We start from the raw sequence: 15,892 nt of genomic DNA, 5'->3' as shown, positions 1-15,892 counted from the left end.
AGTCTGGAACTGTGTCAAGTGGTGGTGGGTGACATATAATAGGTAATGTTGCGGAGGAGGTACAACCTGGGGTACTAGAATTGGTATCTCTGCTGTAACGGGAGTGCTTTCGGAAATTGGAGCGTTCACGGGATCAGGGTCGGGTTCCGGCGAATCGGGAATGATAATAAATTCGGGTTCCGAAGTATCGGGAATTACAATGACTTCGCATTCCGGCAAGATTTCGTCTGGAATCTCGTCTATGTACGAGAGAAAAGGGATTGGAACGTCGAAGGCATCATCAACCATGACGGCGAAGAATCCTGCGCGCGTAGCGTACACCCAAAGCCAGGGAGAGATCGAAGTGCTGGATGCCAATGTTTGACGAAAAGCATCATTGGCTACTCGTTGGGCATTTTTATCATTTGTTTTTAATGAAGGGGTATGTTCACATAAGACTTAAAAAATTTGGTTCTTGGGTGGCCACTCAACTCAAGTACTTGGCCAGGCAATTTGAATGAAGTCTTTACGTGGAGTTGTAAAATGTAAGAGCCAGCGTGGAATAAAAAGCCAGGCAGTGCGTATGAATGAAGGAACAATGAAAAGGTTTTTTGAAGAGGCGCTTCAGCGTTGCTGATATGGGCTGCCGCTTGGAGAGGTGCCGCTTGGGGAAGGTTGCGATGCGAAGGGATTCCAGCGAATGGGTGCAATTCAGCCCGTGTTTGCAGAATTTCCGCCAAAGGGTGCTCACAAGAAAGGGTACTCAGTTGAAGAGGTACACACTGGAGCTTGAAAAGGCACATTCATTTGCATTGACCCATGCATCACCACAAGCACGACTGGTACGGGTACACACAGCCATGCTACTGTTTCTGGTGTTATGTAGTATATATTATACTAGAACATAAGTAAACTTAAGTTACCTCATATTGAGATGTGTGCGTAGGCCACCCGTCTTCCAATTCCATACAGCGCCGGGAGAGGGGTAGAGTGTAGCGTCAAGGGTGAGAGGCTCACAACCGTAGGGTCCCGGGATTTTTTTTTGCTCTGATACCACTGTGAGGATTCTAGGTACTAATCCTTTATTAAGTACTTAAACTCATGATTAAGACTTAAGAAACTTGAACTAAATTCAGATACAAGACTCAGAAGACTCTGTGTTTGATTGATTGAAAGTGTGATACAATGGCTCCTTATATAGGAGACGAAGAGACACAAATGAGAAGACACATCTCCTGGTGAAGAGACATGACTTTAGATGTAAAGACACATCCTTTTGGCGAAGAGAAGCAACCATTGGGCGAAGAGTCGCACCCGTAGAGCGAAGAGGTGTGACCAGTTGTCGAAGGAGTGTGGCTTTTGGCGAAGAGGCACGTCTCTTGGGCGAAGGATCGTGTCCATCCAAGCGTAGGGGTTCTGCTTGGCATGGCACTTCGCATATCTGCATCAATGAGTAAGTATGTAATGTAACTAAGTCACAAACGTGACAACTTAAGTATCAAGGAGCGATGACTTTGTCCGAGGTTCTTGGAACTGAACCTGCGAACACATCATCTCCAAGCCTCCCAAGGCCGCATAAGCTCTAGTCAGTCTAGTCTCAGTTGCTCTCCTCGAGGAAAACCTCGGCCTTGTGAAGACAACCCCAAGGTAAGTGTGCATTTTTATACTCTACAATCTCTTGACCATATGTGAAAGTGGATGCTGATCTCCTGATCCACTGTGATGGTGTTATACACCATAACCTTGGTTTTACCAAGGTTTATAGACAATCCACTATCCTCTGCAAAACTATGTAATGCATCCAACTGTCGTTGCATACCCTCTGCTAAGTCAGAGATCAACACAATATCATCAGCATATAACAACAATGGGATCTACGTCCTTGCCAGATGGGCACATCCATCACCCTCTCTGCCAATGTAATGAGACTCCTCATCAACATACATACCAAATAGAGTAGGAGACAATGGGAAACCATGTTTCACCCTAATGATGGAGTGAACAAAATCAGATATCCCCTCCGGGGTGCGTACATGTCCCATCACTAATCTGTATAGAGCCTTAATCCCCCAAATCAACACTATGGCTCCCCCATCTCCTTCAGTCTGCGCATCAATCAAGCTCTCAGTACCATGTCATAGAGAGAGAGAGAGAGAGAGAGAGAGAGAGAGAGAGAGAGAGAGAGAGAGAGAGAGAGAGAGAGAGAGAGAGAGAGAGAGGTGTCCTATTGCCCTATTGAGAAATGATATGAGATGAAATGCTACATGGACGTCTTCAAAAGGCCATGTCTGGGTACAAAAAAGAGATACTAAAATGAATCTAGAAGTGCTACTAGCTGGAACTGTGTGGGGTATGTGTGACCATTGATACAATGGGCGCCCAATATAAGAGGGTAATATAACAAGTGGTGAATCCATCCTCAACTGTACTCTGAGTGTGGAGATAGTTTGGCTCGAATCCTCTGTTGTAGTCTCCGTTGATGCTATGAAGCTCCTATCCTTGGTCGTGGGCATCTACGTCTCCCTAGCTCCAATGCTCGGTCAATGAGAGTAACGCGGGTGTGAGTATGAGCTGAGCTTTGCAGTGGTGGTTGCTCCTCCATCTATTTAGTGTCTGGTGTGAAGAAATCGGCAATGTGTCTCTGGGATTGTATCTCGCCAGATTTCCTCAATAAACTATTTGTGTTTGTGTAACTCAAGTAGATACACTCCAAGATATCTCTGGTCCCTATAGCTCGTGACTATGGAGAAGGGTCCAAATTCCTCTCTGAATAGGGAGTGGAAGCGACCCCATATCTCGTAATGTATTGTGCACTAACATATGTAATGCATGTTTGTCTGGTGAGTGGCAATGGCCTTCGTTGAGCAATGATGGAGTCCCTCTTATTCTTTTTTGAGTACTCTGTTTCCTTTGGGAGGAGGCTTCTTTTGTAGACTCGGCACCCTCCACACCTTCCACGTCAGTCAGACGTATGGCAGGATTACTGCATCCTCTCCGCTTGCCAAAGATAGTTTTGGTCATGCATGTGGGCCCTCCAAATCAGTCGCAGGATATGTTTTTTCATGTGGATGATAGCACATGCACGATTGTTCGTTGGTACTTGGTCGGCAGTCACCGGTCATGATCTAAATTGTGAGAGATATACTTCAGAGCGTGAGTCTTTGAGACACTACTTTTGGGTTTTTCCTTATGCACAGCCAGTGTGGATGACAGTTTGTTGTTTATTGATTAGAGTGTGCAGCCATGATGGGTTTGTGATGTGGGGGGTAGTTGCATGGCTTTGCAATTTCCAAAGTCATATCTTCTTCAGGGCTTGCCGATACTTTTTTTTTTTCCCGAGAAAAAGATCCTTCTATTAGTTAATGAAAACTGCCCATAGGGCTACAACCACCTCTGCAAGAGAGGGCTACAACAAACATGATGGGGAGACTCTCCCAATGAAAAAACAGCATATATACAATGAGGCTAAATCAAGAGATGGGAGGAGGGAAGAGCCACACAGGTGGACTGTAGTGCCATCTGAGCACACCCTAGACAATGGTGTACAAAGGCCCAGGCGCGAGAGTCAAAGGAAAGCCTCGCGGCGCTCCCGCATGCGGTCGGAGCTGCCATGTAGTCCCTCAAGCTGTCCTCTGAGAGTGTGGATCAGCTCTAGCCAAAAGTCACGAACAGTCTCTGCTGGTGGCACAGGGCGAGCCTCAAAGATGCGGAAACAGCGGGCCCGCCAGATAAACCAAAGTGTCAGGCCACTGATGAGCTCCCAACACTCCTCTCTCTCACTGCACCACTCCTGTGGAGTAAGCTCTGTAGCAGGCTGAGTGTAGGTTGTCGCCCCTGCATCACTATCATCCTGTTGGTGGAAGATAGCTCAAACTGAAGTGTCGGGCCCGTGAGAGTGGACCAAGCCGCTGCCCCCCAAGTGTAGTGGCGAGCCGTGGCGAGAGTAGGCATCAGCCGAAGAACTTGTAGCCACACCTGCTGGGCCAAGGGACATTCCCAAAGACAGTGACGCTGACTCTCCACCAAATGGTCACAAGCTGCACATACCGCCGAGAGACCACTATGCACTAGCCAGCTCCCTACTGCTGTAGCTTTGTGTGCGACCAGCCACTGAAACAAGGTGACGCGCCTTGGCTGTCTGGAGTCCCACAACCTCTCCCAAAAGGCTGCCAAGAACTTGACTGTGAGACCCTCCTCCTGCCAATGACATGTTGCAGCGGGGCGGGCCTCTCTATGTGCTGCTAGTATATGACGTCTCAGCCAAACAGTGTACTGAAAGAAAGGGACTCCTGGGTGGTCTGCAGAAGAGAAGGGGTCCCTCCATAGCCACTCACCAGGATCCCATTATACTCGTGCCAGTGGACAACACTCCCAAGCCCATAGCCTCCAGTGTCCAGTCTCAAGAGCTGCTCGGCATAGTGACATAAAAACCCATTTCAGCCCTCTAAAACGGCGAAACGGCTGAAACGTTTCGACGAAACGTGCGAAACAAGTTGATTTTTTTTTCCCCCCGCTTTTGACTAGTTAATCTCAAGCCACCCGTTTCGGGATTTTTTAAGCCATGCACAAAGGCCGCCTCGATTTTTTGACCCTCATGCACATCGAATAATGTCTGTGTGTGTGTGTGTGTGTGTGTGTGTGAACCTTACACATCATCATGGCCCCCTCGTCTTTGTTCACTCGTGACTCAAGTCTCACATCTAGATTTTGGTATTTCATGTCTTTACATGTGAATTTGTATGTGTATTCAATGTATAATTACCGACTTACCTTGTTCACTCGTGACTCAAGTCTCAAATCTAGATTTTGGTATTTCATGTCTTTACATGTGAATTTGTATGTGTATTCGATGTATAATTATACGAACATACATATAAAACGAAACTTGTGTTTCGTTTTCTTTGAGCTCCGAAACGAAACGTTTCAGAAACCTCGAAACCCCAAAACGCACGAAACCCCGAAACGTTTCATGTCACACTGCTGCTGGGTCAGGGTCTATGACGCAAGTCCTCCCACAGATGCCTACTACTCGGATCCTCTAAAAACAGCACTCTGCTACCTGCGGGGCCTCTACTGCAACTCGTTGTAGTCGTCCCCCACCCTGAAGCTCGAAGAACATGGCAGGGATAGTCTCTGAGCAGGCCCTGACTGAGATGAGAACCTCCAGTCGTGTGAAGACTCCCATCCATCGGTGTGCTACTGGCTCGAGAGGCGTGAACCACTCAGCTAGAACTGACTCTGAGATGTCCTGACACATGCTCTGCACCCCTCTCATGCCCTGTAGATGGAACCCCTGCACCTCCTCTGACAAACCTGTGAACTCTAGCCAGTCACCTAGAGAGCGCGCTGGACTTGCTGCCATGGGACCCCAGGAAACATGAGGCCGACTACCAACCAAGTGGCCTCTCTGAGTGCTAACCATGGGGTTCCATACGAGGGGCTGCCGTAGGCGCTCCTCCGTGCACGTCGACTGTCTTTGCTCCGGGCCACGCCGTAAGAGCTCCCAAGGTCGAAGCAAACTCACAGCGAAGCGATCCTCCAGTCTCCGGCTCAAACCAACTCTGCGCATCTCTGTAAAGATCCGTCTGGTCGAAGGTTGCCTCTCTGAAGCCGATGATGTAGTCCACTGTACTGCCGCCGCTGGGTACTGATGGTGGTATGCAAGTCAGGCCTCCAGATGATGGCCATTGCGCCATCCCGTTGTAAATAAGGAGACGGTGCTGTGATCCCAAACGAAGTAGATGTTGCCCGTATGGTGTCGGTGTGGTGGTGTCTCTGGAAGTCCTCTCTGCCTCTGTGTTCTCCATGGTGGAGAGTAGCTCTGGGTCGTCAAAGTCGTAGATGTCACACTCTCTACTCTGTGTCCTGGCGTTGAAGTCTCCCGTGAGGAAAACTTCTCCTAGCCTGGAGTATTCCATGATCTCCTCCCTGAGACATGCATATGGTGAAAGTGTATCATCCTCCTCCTCCCCGCCCTGTGTATGAGCCTCATCTGTCTCTCCTCTGCCTGTCTGTGCGAATCTAGAACCACTGGGTGCAAAGTAGCAAATGGCAATGTAGAGAATGTGTTCCTCGGAGAGCTCAATCCGCACCCACATGTAGCTTGCTCCTGGGTCACGAGCTACTATCCGTATCCTGCTATGGAGGTAGCGGACTGCTACTCTGCCAGATCCTCTAGTGGTGTTGTGCCGTGTGCACTTCCTGTGTGTAGACTCCCACTGATAGTCCTGTACTCGAGGTAGACCTCTCTCTGAGCTCTCATGTGTCTCTATGAGTAGAATTATGTCTCTGTTATGCATCACCTCCTCCAATCTCCCTGGGTGTGTCCACAAAGAGCCATTGCAGTTCTAAACTGCTATGTGTATCTCCTCATATAGTGTCCCATAGGCCGCGAGTTCCTATGCTACGGCCTTGCCATCGATGATGACCCAGCCGTCACGATAGGAGGCTCGTTTTCCTTCATTGCGCACTTGTTGGAGTCGAGGCATGCATGCTCTTCTATGCGCCACTTGCATTTTTGTGAGGTCGTCATCTAAGTAGATAGGGGGGCCCGTGAGACCTCGTAGGATTACCCTCTTCCGGATGAAAAGGGTGCGTGCCTCTTCCGATGGGAATTGGAGTATAAGAGGCCTCTTCTTGGTGAGGTCTTTGCCGGCTCGCCAAGCTTTGGTGAAGGGGGTTGAGTCTTCTATTTTGTAGCCAAGTGTGTTGCATAAGGTTTTACCATCTTTCTCGGGGGTGGATTCCTTCCCTTCTTCAATGCCGGTGACTCGTATATTGAGGCGACGGGCATTCCGCATCTTCTCCTCTTCAAGGGTGGTGTGTACAAGGAAAGCTTCTTCCTTGTGGGCGTCCTCTTTCGCTTCTTTCTTGAGGTTCTTTTTGACCACTTCTACCCATCCCTCCTTCGTGGCTTTGAGCTTGTCTTCCAAGCTCTCGGTAAGGGCTTTAGTGAGTTCTTCTTTGATGGCCTCCTTTGTGTCATTGTTGATTTCCCCTTCCTCGGGGGTAAGGGATGCGATTGAGGCCTTGAGGATGGCCATTTGCTAATGCATCTCTTCCTTCTCCTTCTTCCATCCTTCTTGGGCTTTCTTCCATCCCTCAAGCTCTTTCTTTTTTTCCTCTTCTTTAGCTTCCTTCTCCCTTGCCCATTCTTCTTTCTCTTTGTTCAAGACTTCTACTTCCTTCTCAAGTTTGGAGAGGCGGTTGATGATATTGGTGATGGCGGAGTCGGTCAATTTCTTGTTTTCTTTAATCGTGGCGTGTAGCTTGTCCTCCATCTTGGCCATGTCGTCCTTTGTGGCCCCTTTTGCCATAGCCGGGTCGGATTCAGGACGGTTCAAGGGGAGTGGCTCAAAGGGTGAGGCCCATTGGTATAAATGACGAGCAGCGGCAGTGGGAACAGGCGATATGCTGGGTATCTGTTGACTGCTGACGGGTAAAACAGGGTTTCTGGTAAATGACTGCTGACGGGTTCAGTTGGGCAGACAGTCTGGGCGCCGTACTGTTGATGGGCAGGGCCTTACGGGAATAGTGGGAACAGGTTCAGTCGCGCGAAGCAGGACTAAGCAGTTGCGCGAAAAAAACCCAAGCAGTAGCTCAGGTGCGTAGCAGGGGCTACGCGCGCAGGGCGACCTGGCCTGACAGGGGCAGACCTGCGCGACCTGAGGAGACCTGCGCGTGGCCTGACAGGGGGCAGACCTGCACGAGAGAGAGAGAGAGAGAGAGAGAGAGAGAGAGAGAGAGGAAATGAAATGAAATGTTATATTAAACGTCTTCAAAAGGCCAAAATAACCTATGAGAGCCCAAAAACTTACATCGTTGAAGTATATGATAAAATGTTTGGAAAAACAAAACAAAAACAATTAAAATATAACTGGGGCACACACACACACACACACACACACACACAGAGAGAGAGAGAGAGAGAGAGAGAGAGAGAGAGAGAGAGAGAGAGAGAGAGAAATGAAATGAAATGAAATGTTATATTAACGTCTTCAAAAGGCCAAAATGACCTATGAGACCAATCAGTTACAAAATAGTGAATCTAATACCATGTCTGGGTACAAAAGAACTAGAAAAGAACTAGAAGTGGAACAAAATACTACTACTACTACTACAATCTAAAACTACGTGGGTGTAGCAGCTGATACAATAGGTACCCGGTAAACTGGATGTAACAGTGTGTGAAACAAAGATGGAAGAAATGGTGAGGATCCATCCTCATCTGCACTCTGGATGTCGAGAGAGTATGGCTCAAGAGAGAGAGATGAAAGGAAATGTTATATTAAACGTCATCAAGAGGCCAAGATGACCTATGAGACCCAAAAAGCTACATCTCCGGAGAGTCTGATAAAATGTATGGGAAAAAACTAAAATAACTAAGCTCTCTAGCAAAAAACAAAGATACACTCTCATGAGGGTCAGCAGGGTAAAGAACATCATTGTCGTCGTCAGTGTTCCAAGATGTCTAGCATTGATCGTTGTCGAATATCATGAATGTCCTCCATGGTGAGTACTTTGACTAGGCATTTCCTGTGCTGAAGTAGAGTAGTCCGGATCTTCTAGTGTAGTCTCCGTCGATGTCATGATGCTCCTCGTAGTCTTGGCGTTTGGATCTTCCGAGCTCAAGGGCTCAGTCAATCAATGTACCTTTGGTATGGGTAGACTCTGAAATCTGCTGTAGCGGCTGCTCCTCTTGTTGCATAGTGGCTAGTCCGAAGAAATTTGTGATCCTTCTTTGGGACTGTCTCTCTCCGCATGATCGCCTTAGTAGACCCTCTCTGCGCAGCTCTAAAAGATACAAACCAAGGCATCTCTGATCTTGGTATCTCATGACTCTAGACAATGGTTCAAAACCCTCCCTGAAAAGATAGTGAAAACTGCCCCGTGTCTCGAGTGCACTGGACAATGGCATATATAAGTAGCTCTGCCTTTGGCTCCATATGACATAGGTGACATGTCCTAGCCTCCGCTGGTGCTCCTTAGAATCTACGAGCCTCAATCTCAGGCTGATGTGAAGATGTGCGCATTTGACCAATAGCACATCGTATCCCAACAGATAAATGAGTGTCCATGTAGCTAGGTCTGATCACAAACCCATCCTCCGTTAGCTGGAAAAATGCTCTATAGAAAGCCATCTACATGCTCACTTCATGTGTCGGATGCATCCATGTCAAATTAAGTTTTGCCTAATGAATTTGATGGTCTTTGTCCGCCTGAGAGACAGAGAGGGTGCATCCAAATGAGTACCAGAAGGGGGGAAGTCTGTCCATACGGAAACCAGGATGTCATCTATGCATATCAGCAAGATGTATCTCCCTGTGACGATAGCCGATGGGAGGACTCAAAGGCTAGTTGGACATATCTGTCTCTAGGAGGTCCTTGAAACTATGTATGAAGGAGACTGATCTAGTGAGTGCCTCTACCACCAACGGGGGGACAGCTAGCTCTGCATGAATAATCGCATGTGGTACTGAAGCTTTGGCTCTAATCATCCGAGATATCATAAAAACCAATGGCCTTTCCATGCATCTCCATCCCACAGTCACCAGTACTATGAGATATAGAGGGCCCCCATATCTGCACTCCTTAAAGCATTAGACTGAAGTGCTGGGCGGAAAATTGCATATAGCAATATATAGGTATGTGCCAGTCTTTATCCTCAATCTCACCCACGTGTATCTAGCTTGCTCATCTCTGCAAACAATGCGTAAGATTAGATGTAGCTCTTTCCTGAACCATCCCCCCCCCCCCCCCCCCCCCGGCGTCCAACCTCTGTGCTCAGATCTGGTTCTTGTTCTGCATGGAGTTTAGTCACACATGGCAGAAGTTGTCATGGCGCCTAATGTGTCTCTAAGTAGAAGATAATGTCTCTCCTATCCTCAAATGCCCCTACATCAAGGCGAAGTGACCCATTACAATTCCAAGCTGCTATCCTTATAGTGTTCCCATAGGTCTCGCACGGTCTTGTGGAGTGTCGTTTTATTATCACCACCCTCCCATCTCTGTAAAAAGCAGTCTTCCCTTTTTCCCTTGCCGCTCTCATCTCTGGTATTACCTCCTCCATATGAGCAATCTGGGAGAGTGTGAGGTCATCTCCAAGAAAGATACCCATCTTCAAAAAGTCCTTTGCTTTCATGGAGGGGAAGCGGAGAATAAGCGCTCTTTTCTTCTCAAGTGTGGGTCTTGTCTTCTTCTCTTTCATGGAGGAAAAGCAGAGAGTAAGTGCTCTTTCCTTTGAAGTTACCCCCTTGCTTTCACTTTTCTTGTAAGCGCTCTTTCCTTTGAAGTTTCCCCTTTGCTTTCGCTTTTCTTGTCACCCATTCTTCAAGCCCTTGTATGCATCGGCTCGATAACCCACATCGTAAACATAAGTTCTTTGACCACTTCGTCAACATTATCTTGGTCTTTGAGGCCAGAAATCATCGCATGTAAGGCACATATACGCCTCCTTTGTTCCACTTCCGAGGAGATGTAGAGAGGTAGACTCTAGAGAGATGGGGCTCTCAAGGACCTCAGTGGATGCTGAGGAATTTACGGAGTATGGGAGATATCTGATTGAGATGGGCACAACACATGGATTGGCTATTTTGGATGGCCTATATAGATACTCCGGTTCGGGCAGCTTCACTTTCTTCCTTCATAGACATGGTGCTAGCACTGTGGATTATGTTTTGGCTCCTACATCACTTATACCGTGCATTCAGGACTTATCAGTCTCGCCCAGACCTGTTGGAGTGGGTGTAGATCATGCTCAAAATAATTTTGCAGTAGATTTTACTTACACTATTGGTATCTTTCATCATGCAACATATCGCCATCCGAGAGATCACTTATGCACAGAGACAGATGGAGTGTATATAGAAGGTTGTATAGTCTTCTAGTAGGGGAGAATCCCCATTATCTGAGACCCTTGACAGAAATGTGATTGATCAGTGACTGATGTCTTTGTAGAAGTGTTGGATTGGTAGAGTGTGGTGCATGAGTACATAGAGCTAGTGTCTACTGAAGAAAGTTTATGTCCTTTGGTTGTTTTTGCACGCGTAATGGAGGGCGATTACAATTCTTTCAAGAGAGGGGAATGTCAAAAAATGATGGCGTAGCATGCCCAACTGGAAGAGAAATGGCCGAGTGGAGACAAGCTGAACCAACGAACTTAAAGAACTTATGAGTACCGACCGTGGGGTTTGAAACCCTAAAAACCCAAAGCTTGATATTTGAGGAGGTTTTCCATAAAATGTGCTGACATGCTGATGTGGCAAGCAATAGGATGTTGACGTGCTGTTGCTGTATGGAATTTCCACGTTTTGCACTGCTGGTGCCACGTGGTAGGTTGTACAGATTTCCGCAAATTACACAGGCTGCTTTTGGGGTCTCTGGCTCTAGCTTTTGGGAGCAGATGGTTTTGGGGTTTAGTGCTTTTGAACTGATTGCTTTTGAGGCGCTGCTTTTGGGCATCCCTTCTACTGTTTATAAGAGTCCCTAGGGCCTCACTTTGCAGAGCATCTGGACATAGAGTGTGAGAGCAGAGGACTCTCGCGAGTTGTACCTTGATGTGAGCAATAATAAAGAAATACCGAAAGGAATGCCAGTTTTTGGGGGCAATGCTTCTGGGCGCGGAACTCCACCGTGCCTTCTTGACTCTCTTGCTCTAGTAAAGTTCAGTGATTTTGAAGTTTGTGTTCGTGTGTTGCTATTGATTTCTCGCTTGGAGTGTCCAAGCTAACATTAACAAGATTTAGTAGATCAAGACATCCGTAAAAAGATCAATGCGATGTGGATGTGATTGCTAAATGGTTACAGTGATCATGATTTATATTTGAGGCCCTCTACAGAAATGTGATCGATTAGTGACTTATGTCTTTGTTGAAGTGTTGGATTGGTGGAGTCTAGTGCACGAGTACATAGAGTCAGTGTCTACTGAAGAAAGTTTCTGTCCTTTGGCTGTTTTGCAGGTGTAATCCAGGGCGATCACAATTCTTTCAAAAAGGGGGAATGTCACAAAGTGATGATGTGGCATGCCCAATTGGAAGGAAAATGAAAAACTGAACCTAGAAGAACTTCAAGAGTTTTGGGCGTGTGGCCTAAAATAAGGGGTTAGGATTTGAAATCCTAACACAACAAGTTGAACCAAGTTAAGGAGCACCAGCCGTGGGGCCTAAAATCCAAAATAAGCTTGACGTTTGGATTGTTATCCACAAATCGTGCTGGCTATGCCACGTGGCAGGCTGTACGGATTTTCACATTTTGTGCTGGCTGCTGACGTGGCAGTTTGTGTGTGGGCTTTTGAGAGCAAGAGCTTTTGGGTGTCGGTGATTTTGAACTAATGCTTTTCGGCATCCTTTGTACTGTTTATAAGTGCCCTTTGGGCCACTCTTCCATAGAGCATCGGGGCGTAGAGTCTCGGAGAGAGTTGAACCCTTAGGAGTTGTACTTTGCAAGCATAATAATAAGGAAATATCAGAAGGGGCAGTCTTTGGGGCCAGTGCATCTTGGCTCGGAACTTCGCTTTGGAGTGTTCAAGCCTGTAACAGAGATTCTCCCTTATTAGACATTTTTCACAATGGTGGATACATACTACTTGTGTGCTTAAATTCAGCTTCAGTTCTCATACCAAGATGACTTATCTAAGAGAAGCTTCTTTTTAGCGAGTGTGTCTCCTCTTTTAGCACTGACTATGTAACACTGGCCGTCTCAACAGTTAATCTGTTGTCATTTTTGACAGAAATTTTGCTAAACGACAACTCACCTGGTTTCGGCAAGAGCCTTTATACCATTGGATTGATGCATCCCAACAGCAGGTATCTTTCTTTTCAAGAATTAAGAAAAGGCTGCTTTTGATATCTCAGTTTTGTACTTGAACGAAGCATTTGTTTGACAAAAACTCATTATACAATCGCCCGAGTTTCATTAGTGCTCCGACTAGAGTTTCATTAGTGCCCCGACTATGTGTGAATAACTCTGTTCATATCTATACATCAATAAACAAAGCTTGGATTCACCCTTTTAAGCTGTTGCTTTGTTTAACTCATTGCATGTCTTACGTGGCCCTCAAAGTGCTACAGAATTACCCGACATAAAGCTGTATGCAACCTGCTCTGTAATTCCATGGATGCAAGCAGCTAATGTGGATTAATAAATCCTTTGGTGTAAGTTGACATAGCTCAATTGCTTTGGAAATTTTGTGGTCAATGAGCATTCATTTTTGCAAAGCCACTAAGTCTCTCATTACTTCTGCTATGGCTGACTCCATCCTGACACACTTATCTTCTGAAGAAAGGTCTACTTGGGCTGTTAAAATAGTCCCAGCTTAACATATGAGGGCACAACCTCTGCCTTACTGTCCGCATGTACACATCTATTCCAATTAGTGAGCAATCCCCAATTTATCTATAACATGGTACGACCTCCAGCCCTATGTTCACCTTACTGAAGACGCATGGAACATCATTATTTGTTTTCTGCCTACTGAAAAAGCTCAAAAGCATCTCTGGAAATGATTCATCATAACAAGCTCTTCTTGTGGACTATTGTATAGGTTGATGTGGGCAGGAAGGTTTTATGCATCTTATTTGTTTATTGGATGCCTTGTTTTGTTCTTGGCCATACTTATTCCCCATCTGAGTGCCTTCCTGGTACTTGACCTCTTGCCTTGTTGTATTTTGCTCACTTTTAGTGTGCCAGAAACTTGGTTCTAACTTTGGTGGTTTGGAAACTTGCACCCACCCTTGGGCACTAGTAACGCAAGTAGGAATACTGCTGCATCTTGGCCATGGGAGATAAGGTTTGATGAGCCCACTTTTGATGAAAAGCTGTAGAGTTAGGGTGGGCTTTCACTTTCAAGTGCCCTGCTCGTAGTATAGCAGTGTTTGAGGAATGCAATCTTTTCCAAAGTGTCTTTGTTTGTTGATGCACATTAGGAAGGTTTTGATCAATTGCGTGAATAATATGTGACTGTAATTACATCTATGGTAGATCTTATTCTCTGCTCTTAATGTCAAGCTATTTACATTGTAAATGCTCTAATGTACAGGAGGCTATTGTTGACTTCATTGTCAAGGCATATAGTGACCCCAGTGTCATTACATCAGCATCATTCAAAGGAACACTAATAGTGGATAAGAAAACCACAGTGGATAAAAAAAACAAGCTTAGAGACTATCAGCCAAGAAAAAAGTAAGTACGTATAATTTTGGGTTGACAAAGTTGCTTTACCCATCTAAAAATCTGATTATAATAGCTCTCAATTCTGTGCTGGAAGGTTCGTATTTAACGTAAAGCTACATAATAGCAATTGCAACTCAGGAATTGTACTTGGTTATGTTGTCAAAATGCATTTTTGTAGTTTATCACATGCTTAATGCTCAATGTTTGGTTCTTGTATCTTTCTTGAATGGAGTCTGTCTCGGATATAAGTAGGGTCTACATGAATCATTTTCATGATGTATTTTCATCATTTTATCTGGGTTTTCCATGGCTGGGGAAGAGATTCTAGTGGAAATTGTTGAAGATATTTTCCTCATCATCTAATTATACTCACCATTTCAAGAGTGGTTAATTCTTTCGCTGCAAGCCTTAGTGCAAAACGGCATCTCTGTCTTTAGTAGCTTGAACAGAAGTTTCTCAAGCATCAGATATCAACTTGTTTTTAGACAAAGGCTGGGTATATGTTAAATGGAAGATTTTACCTAGATCATGTAGTCACTTTAATGAATTGGATTTTGCACCCAGAACCACAAAACAAGCAACAGACACAAACGAGAATATTTAGTATTTTTTGTTTCTTATTGTGGGAGAAAGGTGTTTTATCCGATCGTCTTCTTGCCGCAGAATCTTCACAACACCGAAGAACTGCTCTCAAGTTCTTGGTTGGATACGCAAAACACAACGAAGAAAAAGCTGACAACAAAGGGGGTAAAATGCAGTTTTGATTGAAGGGTCTGAAGGCAAGGGCTCTTAATGGCGTTTGCTTTGAAGACTCCTTACTCAAGGCCTCAAAAGTGTGGCCACTATTCTGTGAAAAGTAATGCAGGTGGGAAAGAAGATAAGCTTTCGCACCCAATGATGGATGCTAGCAATTGGAAGATAATATCTTGCACGTAATCATAGTTTTTTCTGTGCAGAATTTTATAGCTGATTGATTCCCCCCCTTCAAGCATGCCAATTGTGTGTTTAAGGTGGTGTGTACATGTCATTGTCTATTGTAAGTTTGAGTCTTACATATACTTAGTTCTGCAAATTGGCACATTGTAGCATCACACACTGCACTTAGCATATTAGAACAGCTCTCTCTCTCTCTCTCTCTCTCTCTCTCTCTCTCTCTCTCTCTCTCTCTCTCTCTCTCTCTCTCTCTCTCTCTCTCTCTCTCTCTCTCTCTCTCTCGTCGGATAGATCTTTACGGTCTCTTGGGATAGTTTCCTATGATGTTAAAATTCTTTTCTTCTTCTTCTTCTTCTTCTTCTTCTCTCTCTCTCTCTCTCTCTCTCTCTCTCTCTCTCTCTCTCTCTCTCTCTCTCTCTCTCTCTGACGTTTTCACTCTCTTTTCTGAGAGGCTTTTGGACCATTTCTAGAGTTATGAGATACCAGTATCAGAGATGCCTTGGTTTGTATCTTTTAGAGCTACATAGACACAGAGAGGGTGACTAGCTCTTGAATCTTGAGGATTGGTTGGCAACACTGACAGCTCATACTAGTAAGTGCAAACGTCATCTTGATTTCAGCTCCATGGCTTGAGTACTCTCTAGACACACCATCTCTTACTTTGAGCCACTTAAAGGTTACCAAGATCATAAGGTAAGATCTCGCTCAATTGGATATCAAGATGACATGGCTTGCACCTTCAAGGGAGTTGGGGACAAAGGTATAGCCTTCTATCAAGATCACTTTCTTCATACTAAAGAGAATGGCTTGA

At 45.6% G+C, this 15,892-nt stretch overlaps 1 protein-coding gene across 2 annotated transcripts in view; it reads left to right on the top strand.

Annotated features, from left to right (window-relative positions):
- Positions 1-15,220, top strand: part of LOC147444937 (tRNA dimethylallyltransferase 9-like) — a 152,399-nt gene extending 137,179 nt beyond the window's left edge. Inside the window, exons 9-11 of one of the 2 annotated variants that reach the window (XM_086527439.1) lie at positions 12,707-12,782; positions 14,015-14,157; positions 14,812-15,220. In XM_086527439.1, the coding sequence (XP_086383565.1) occupies positions 12,707-12,782; positions 14,015-14,157; positions 14,812-14,884 (292 nt within the window). In that variant the 3' untranslated portion in view covers positions 14,885-15,220. The remainder of the gene's footprint in view (positions 1-12,706; positions 12,783-14,014; positions 14,158-14,811) is intronic. The other variant, XM_086527440.1, reaches the window with a different exon arrangement.
- Positions 15,221-15,892: the final 672 nt, after the last annotated feature.

Source organism: Adiantum capillus-veneris, chromosome 13 (genome assembly GCF_014529385.1).
Source record: "Adiantum capillus-veneris isolate H3 chromosome 13, ASM1452938v2, whole genome shotgun sequence".
Taxonomy (NCBI): Eukaryota; Viridiplantae; Streptophyta; class Polypodiopsida; order Polypodiales; family Pteridaceae; genus Adiantum; species Adiantum capillus-veneris.
Note: the sequence above shows the minus strand (reverse complement) of the source record. Positions and strands in the feature narration are given on the sequence as shown.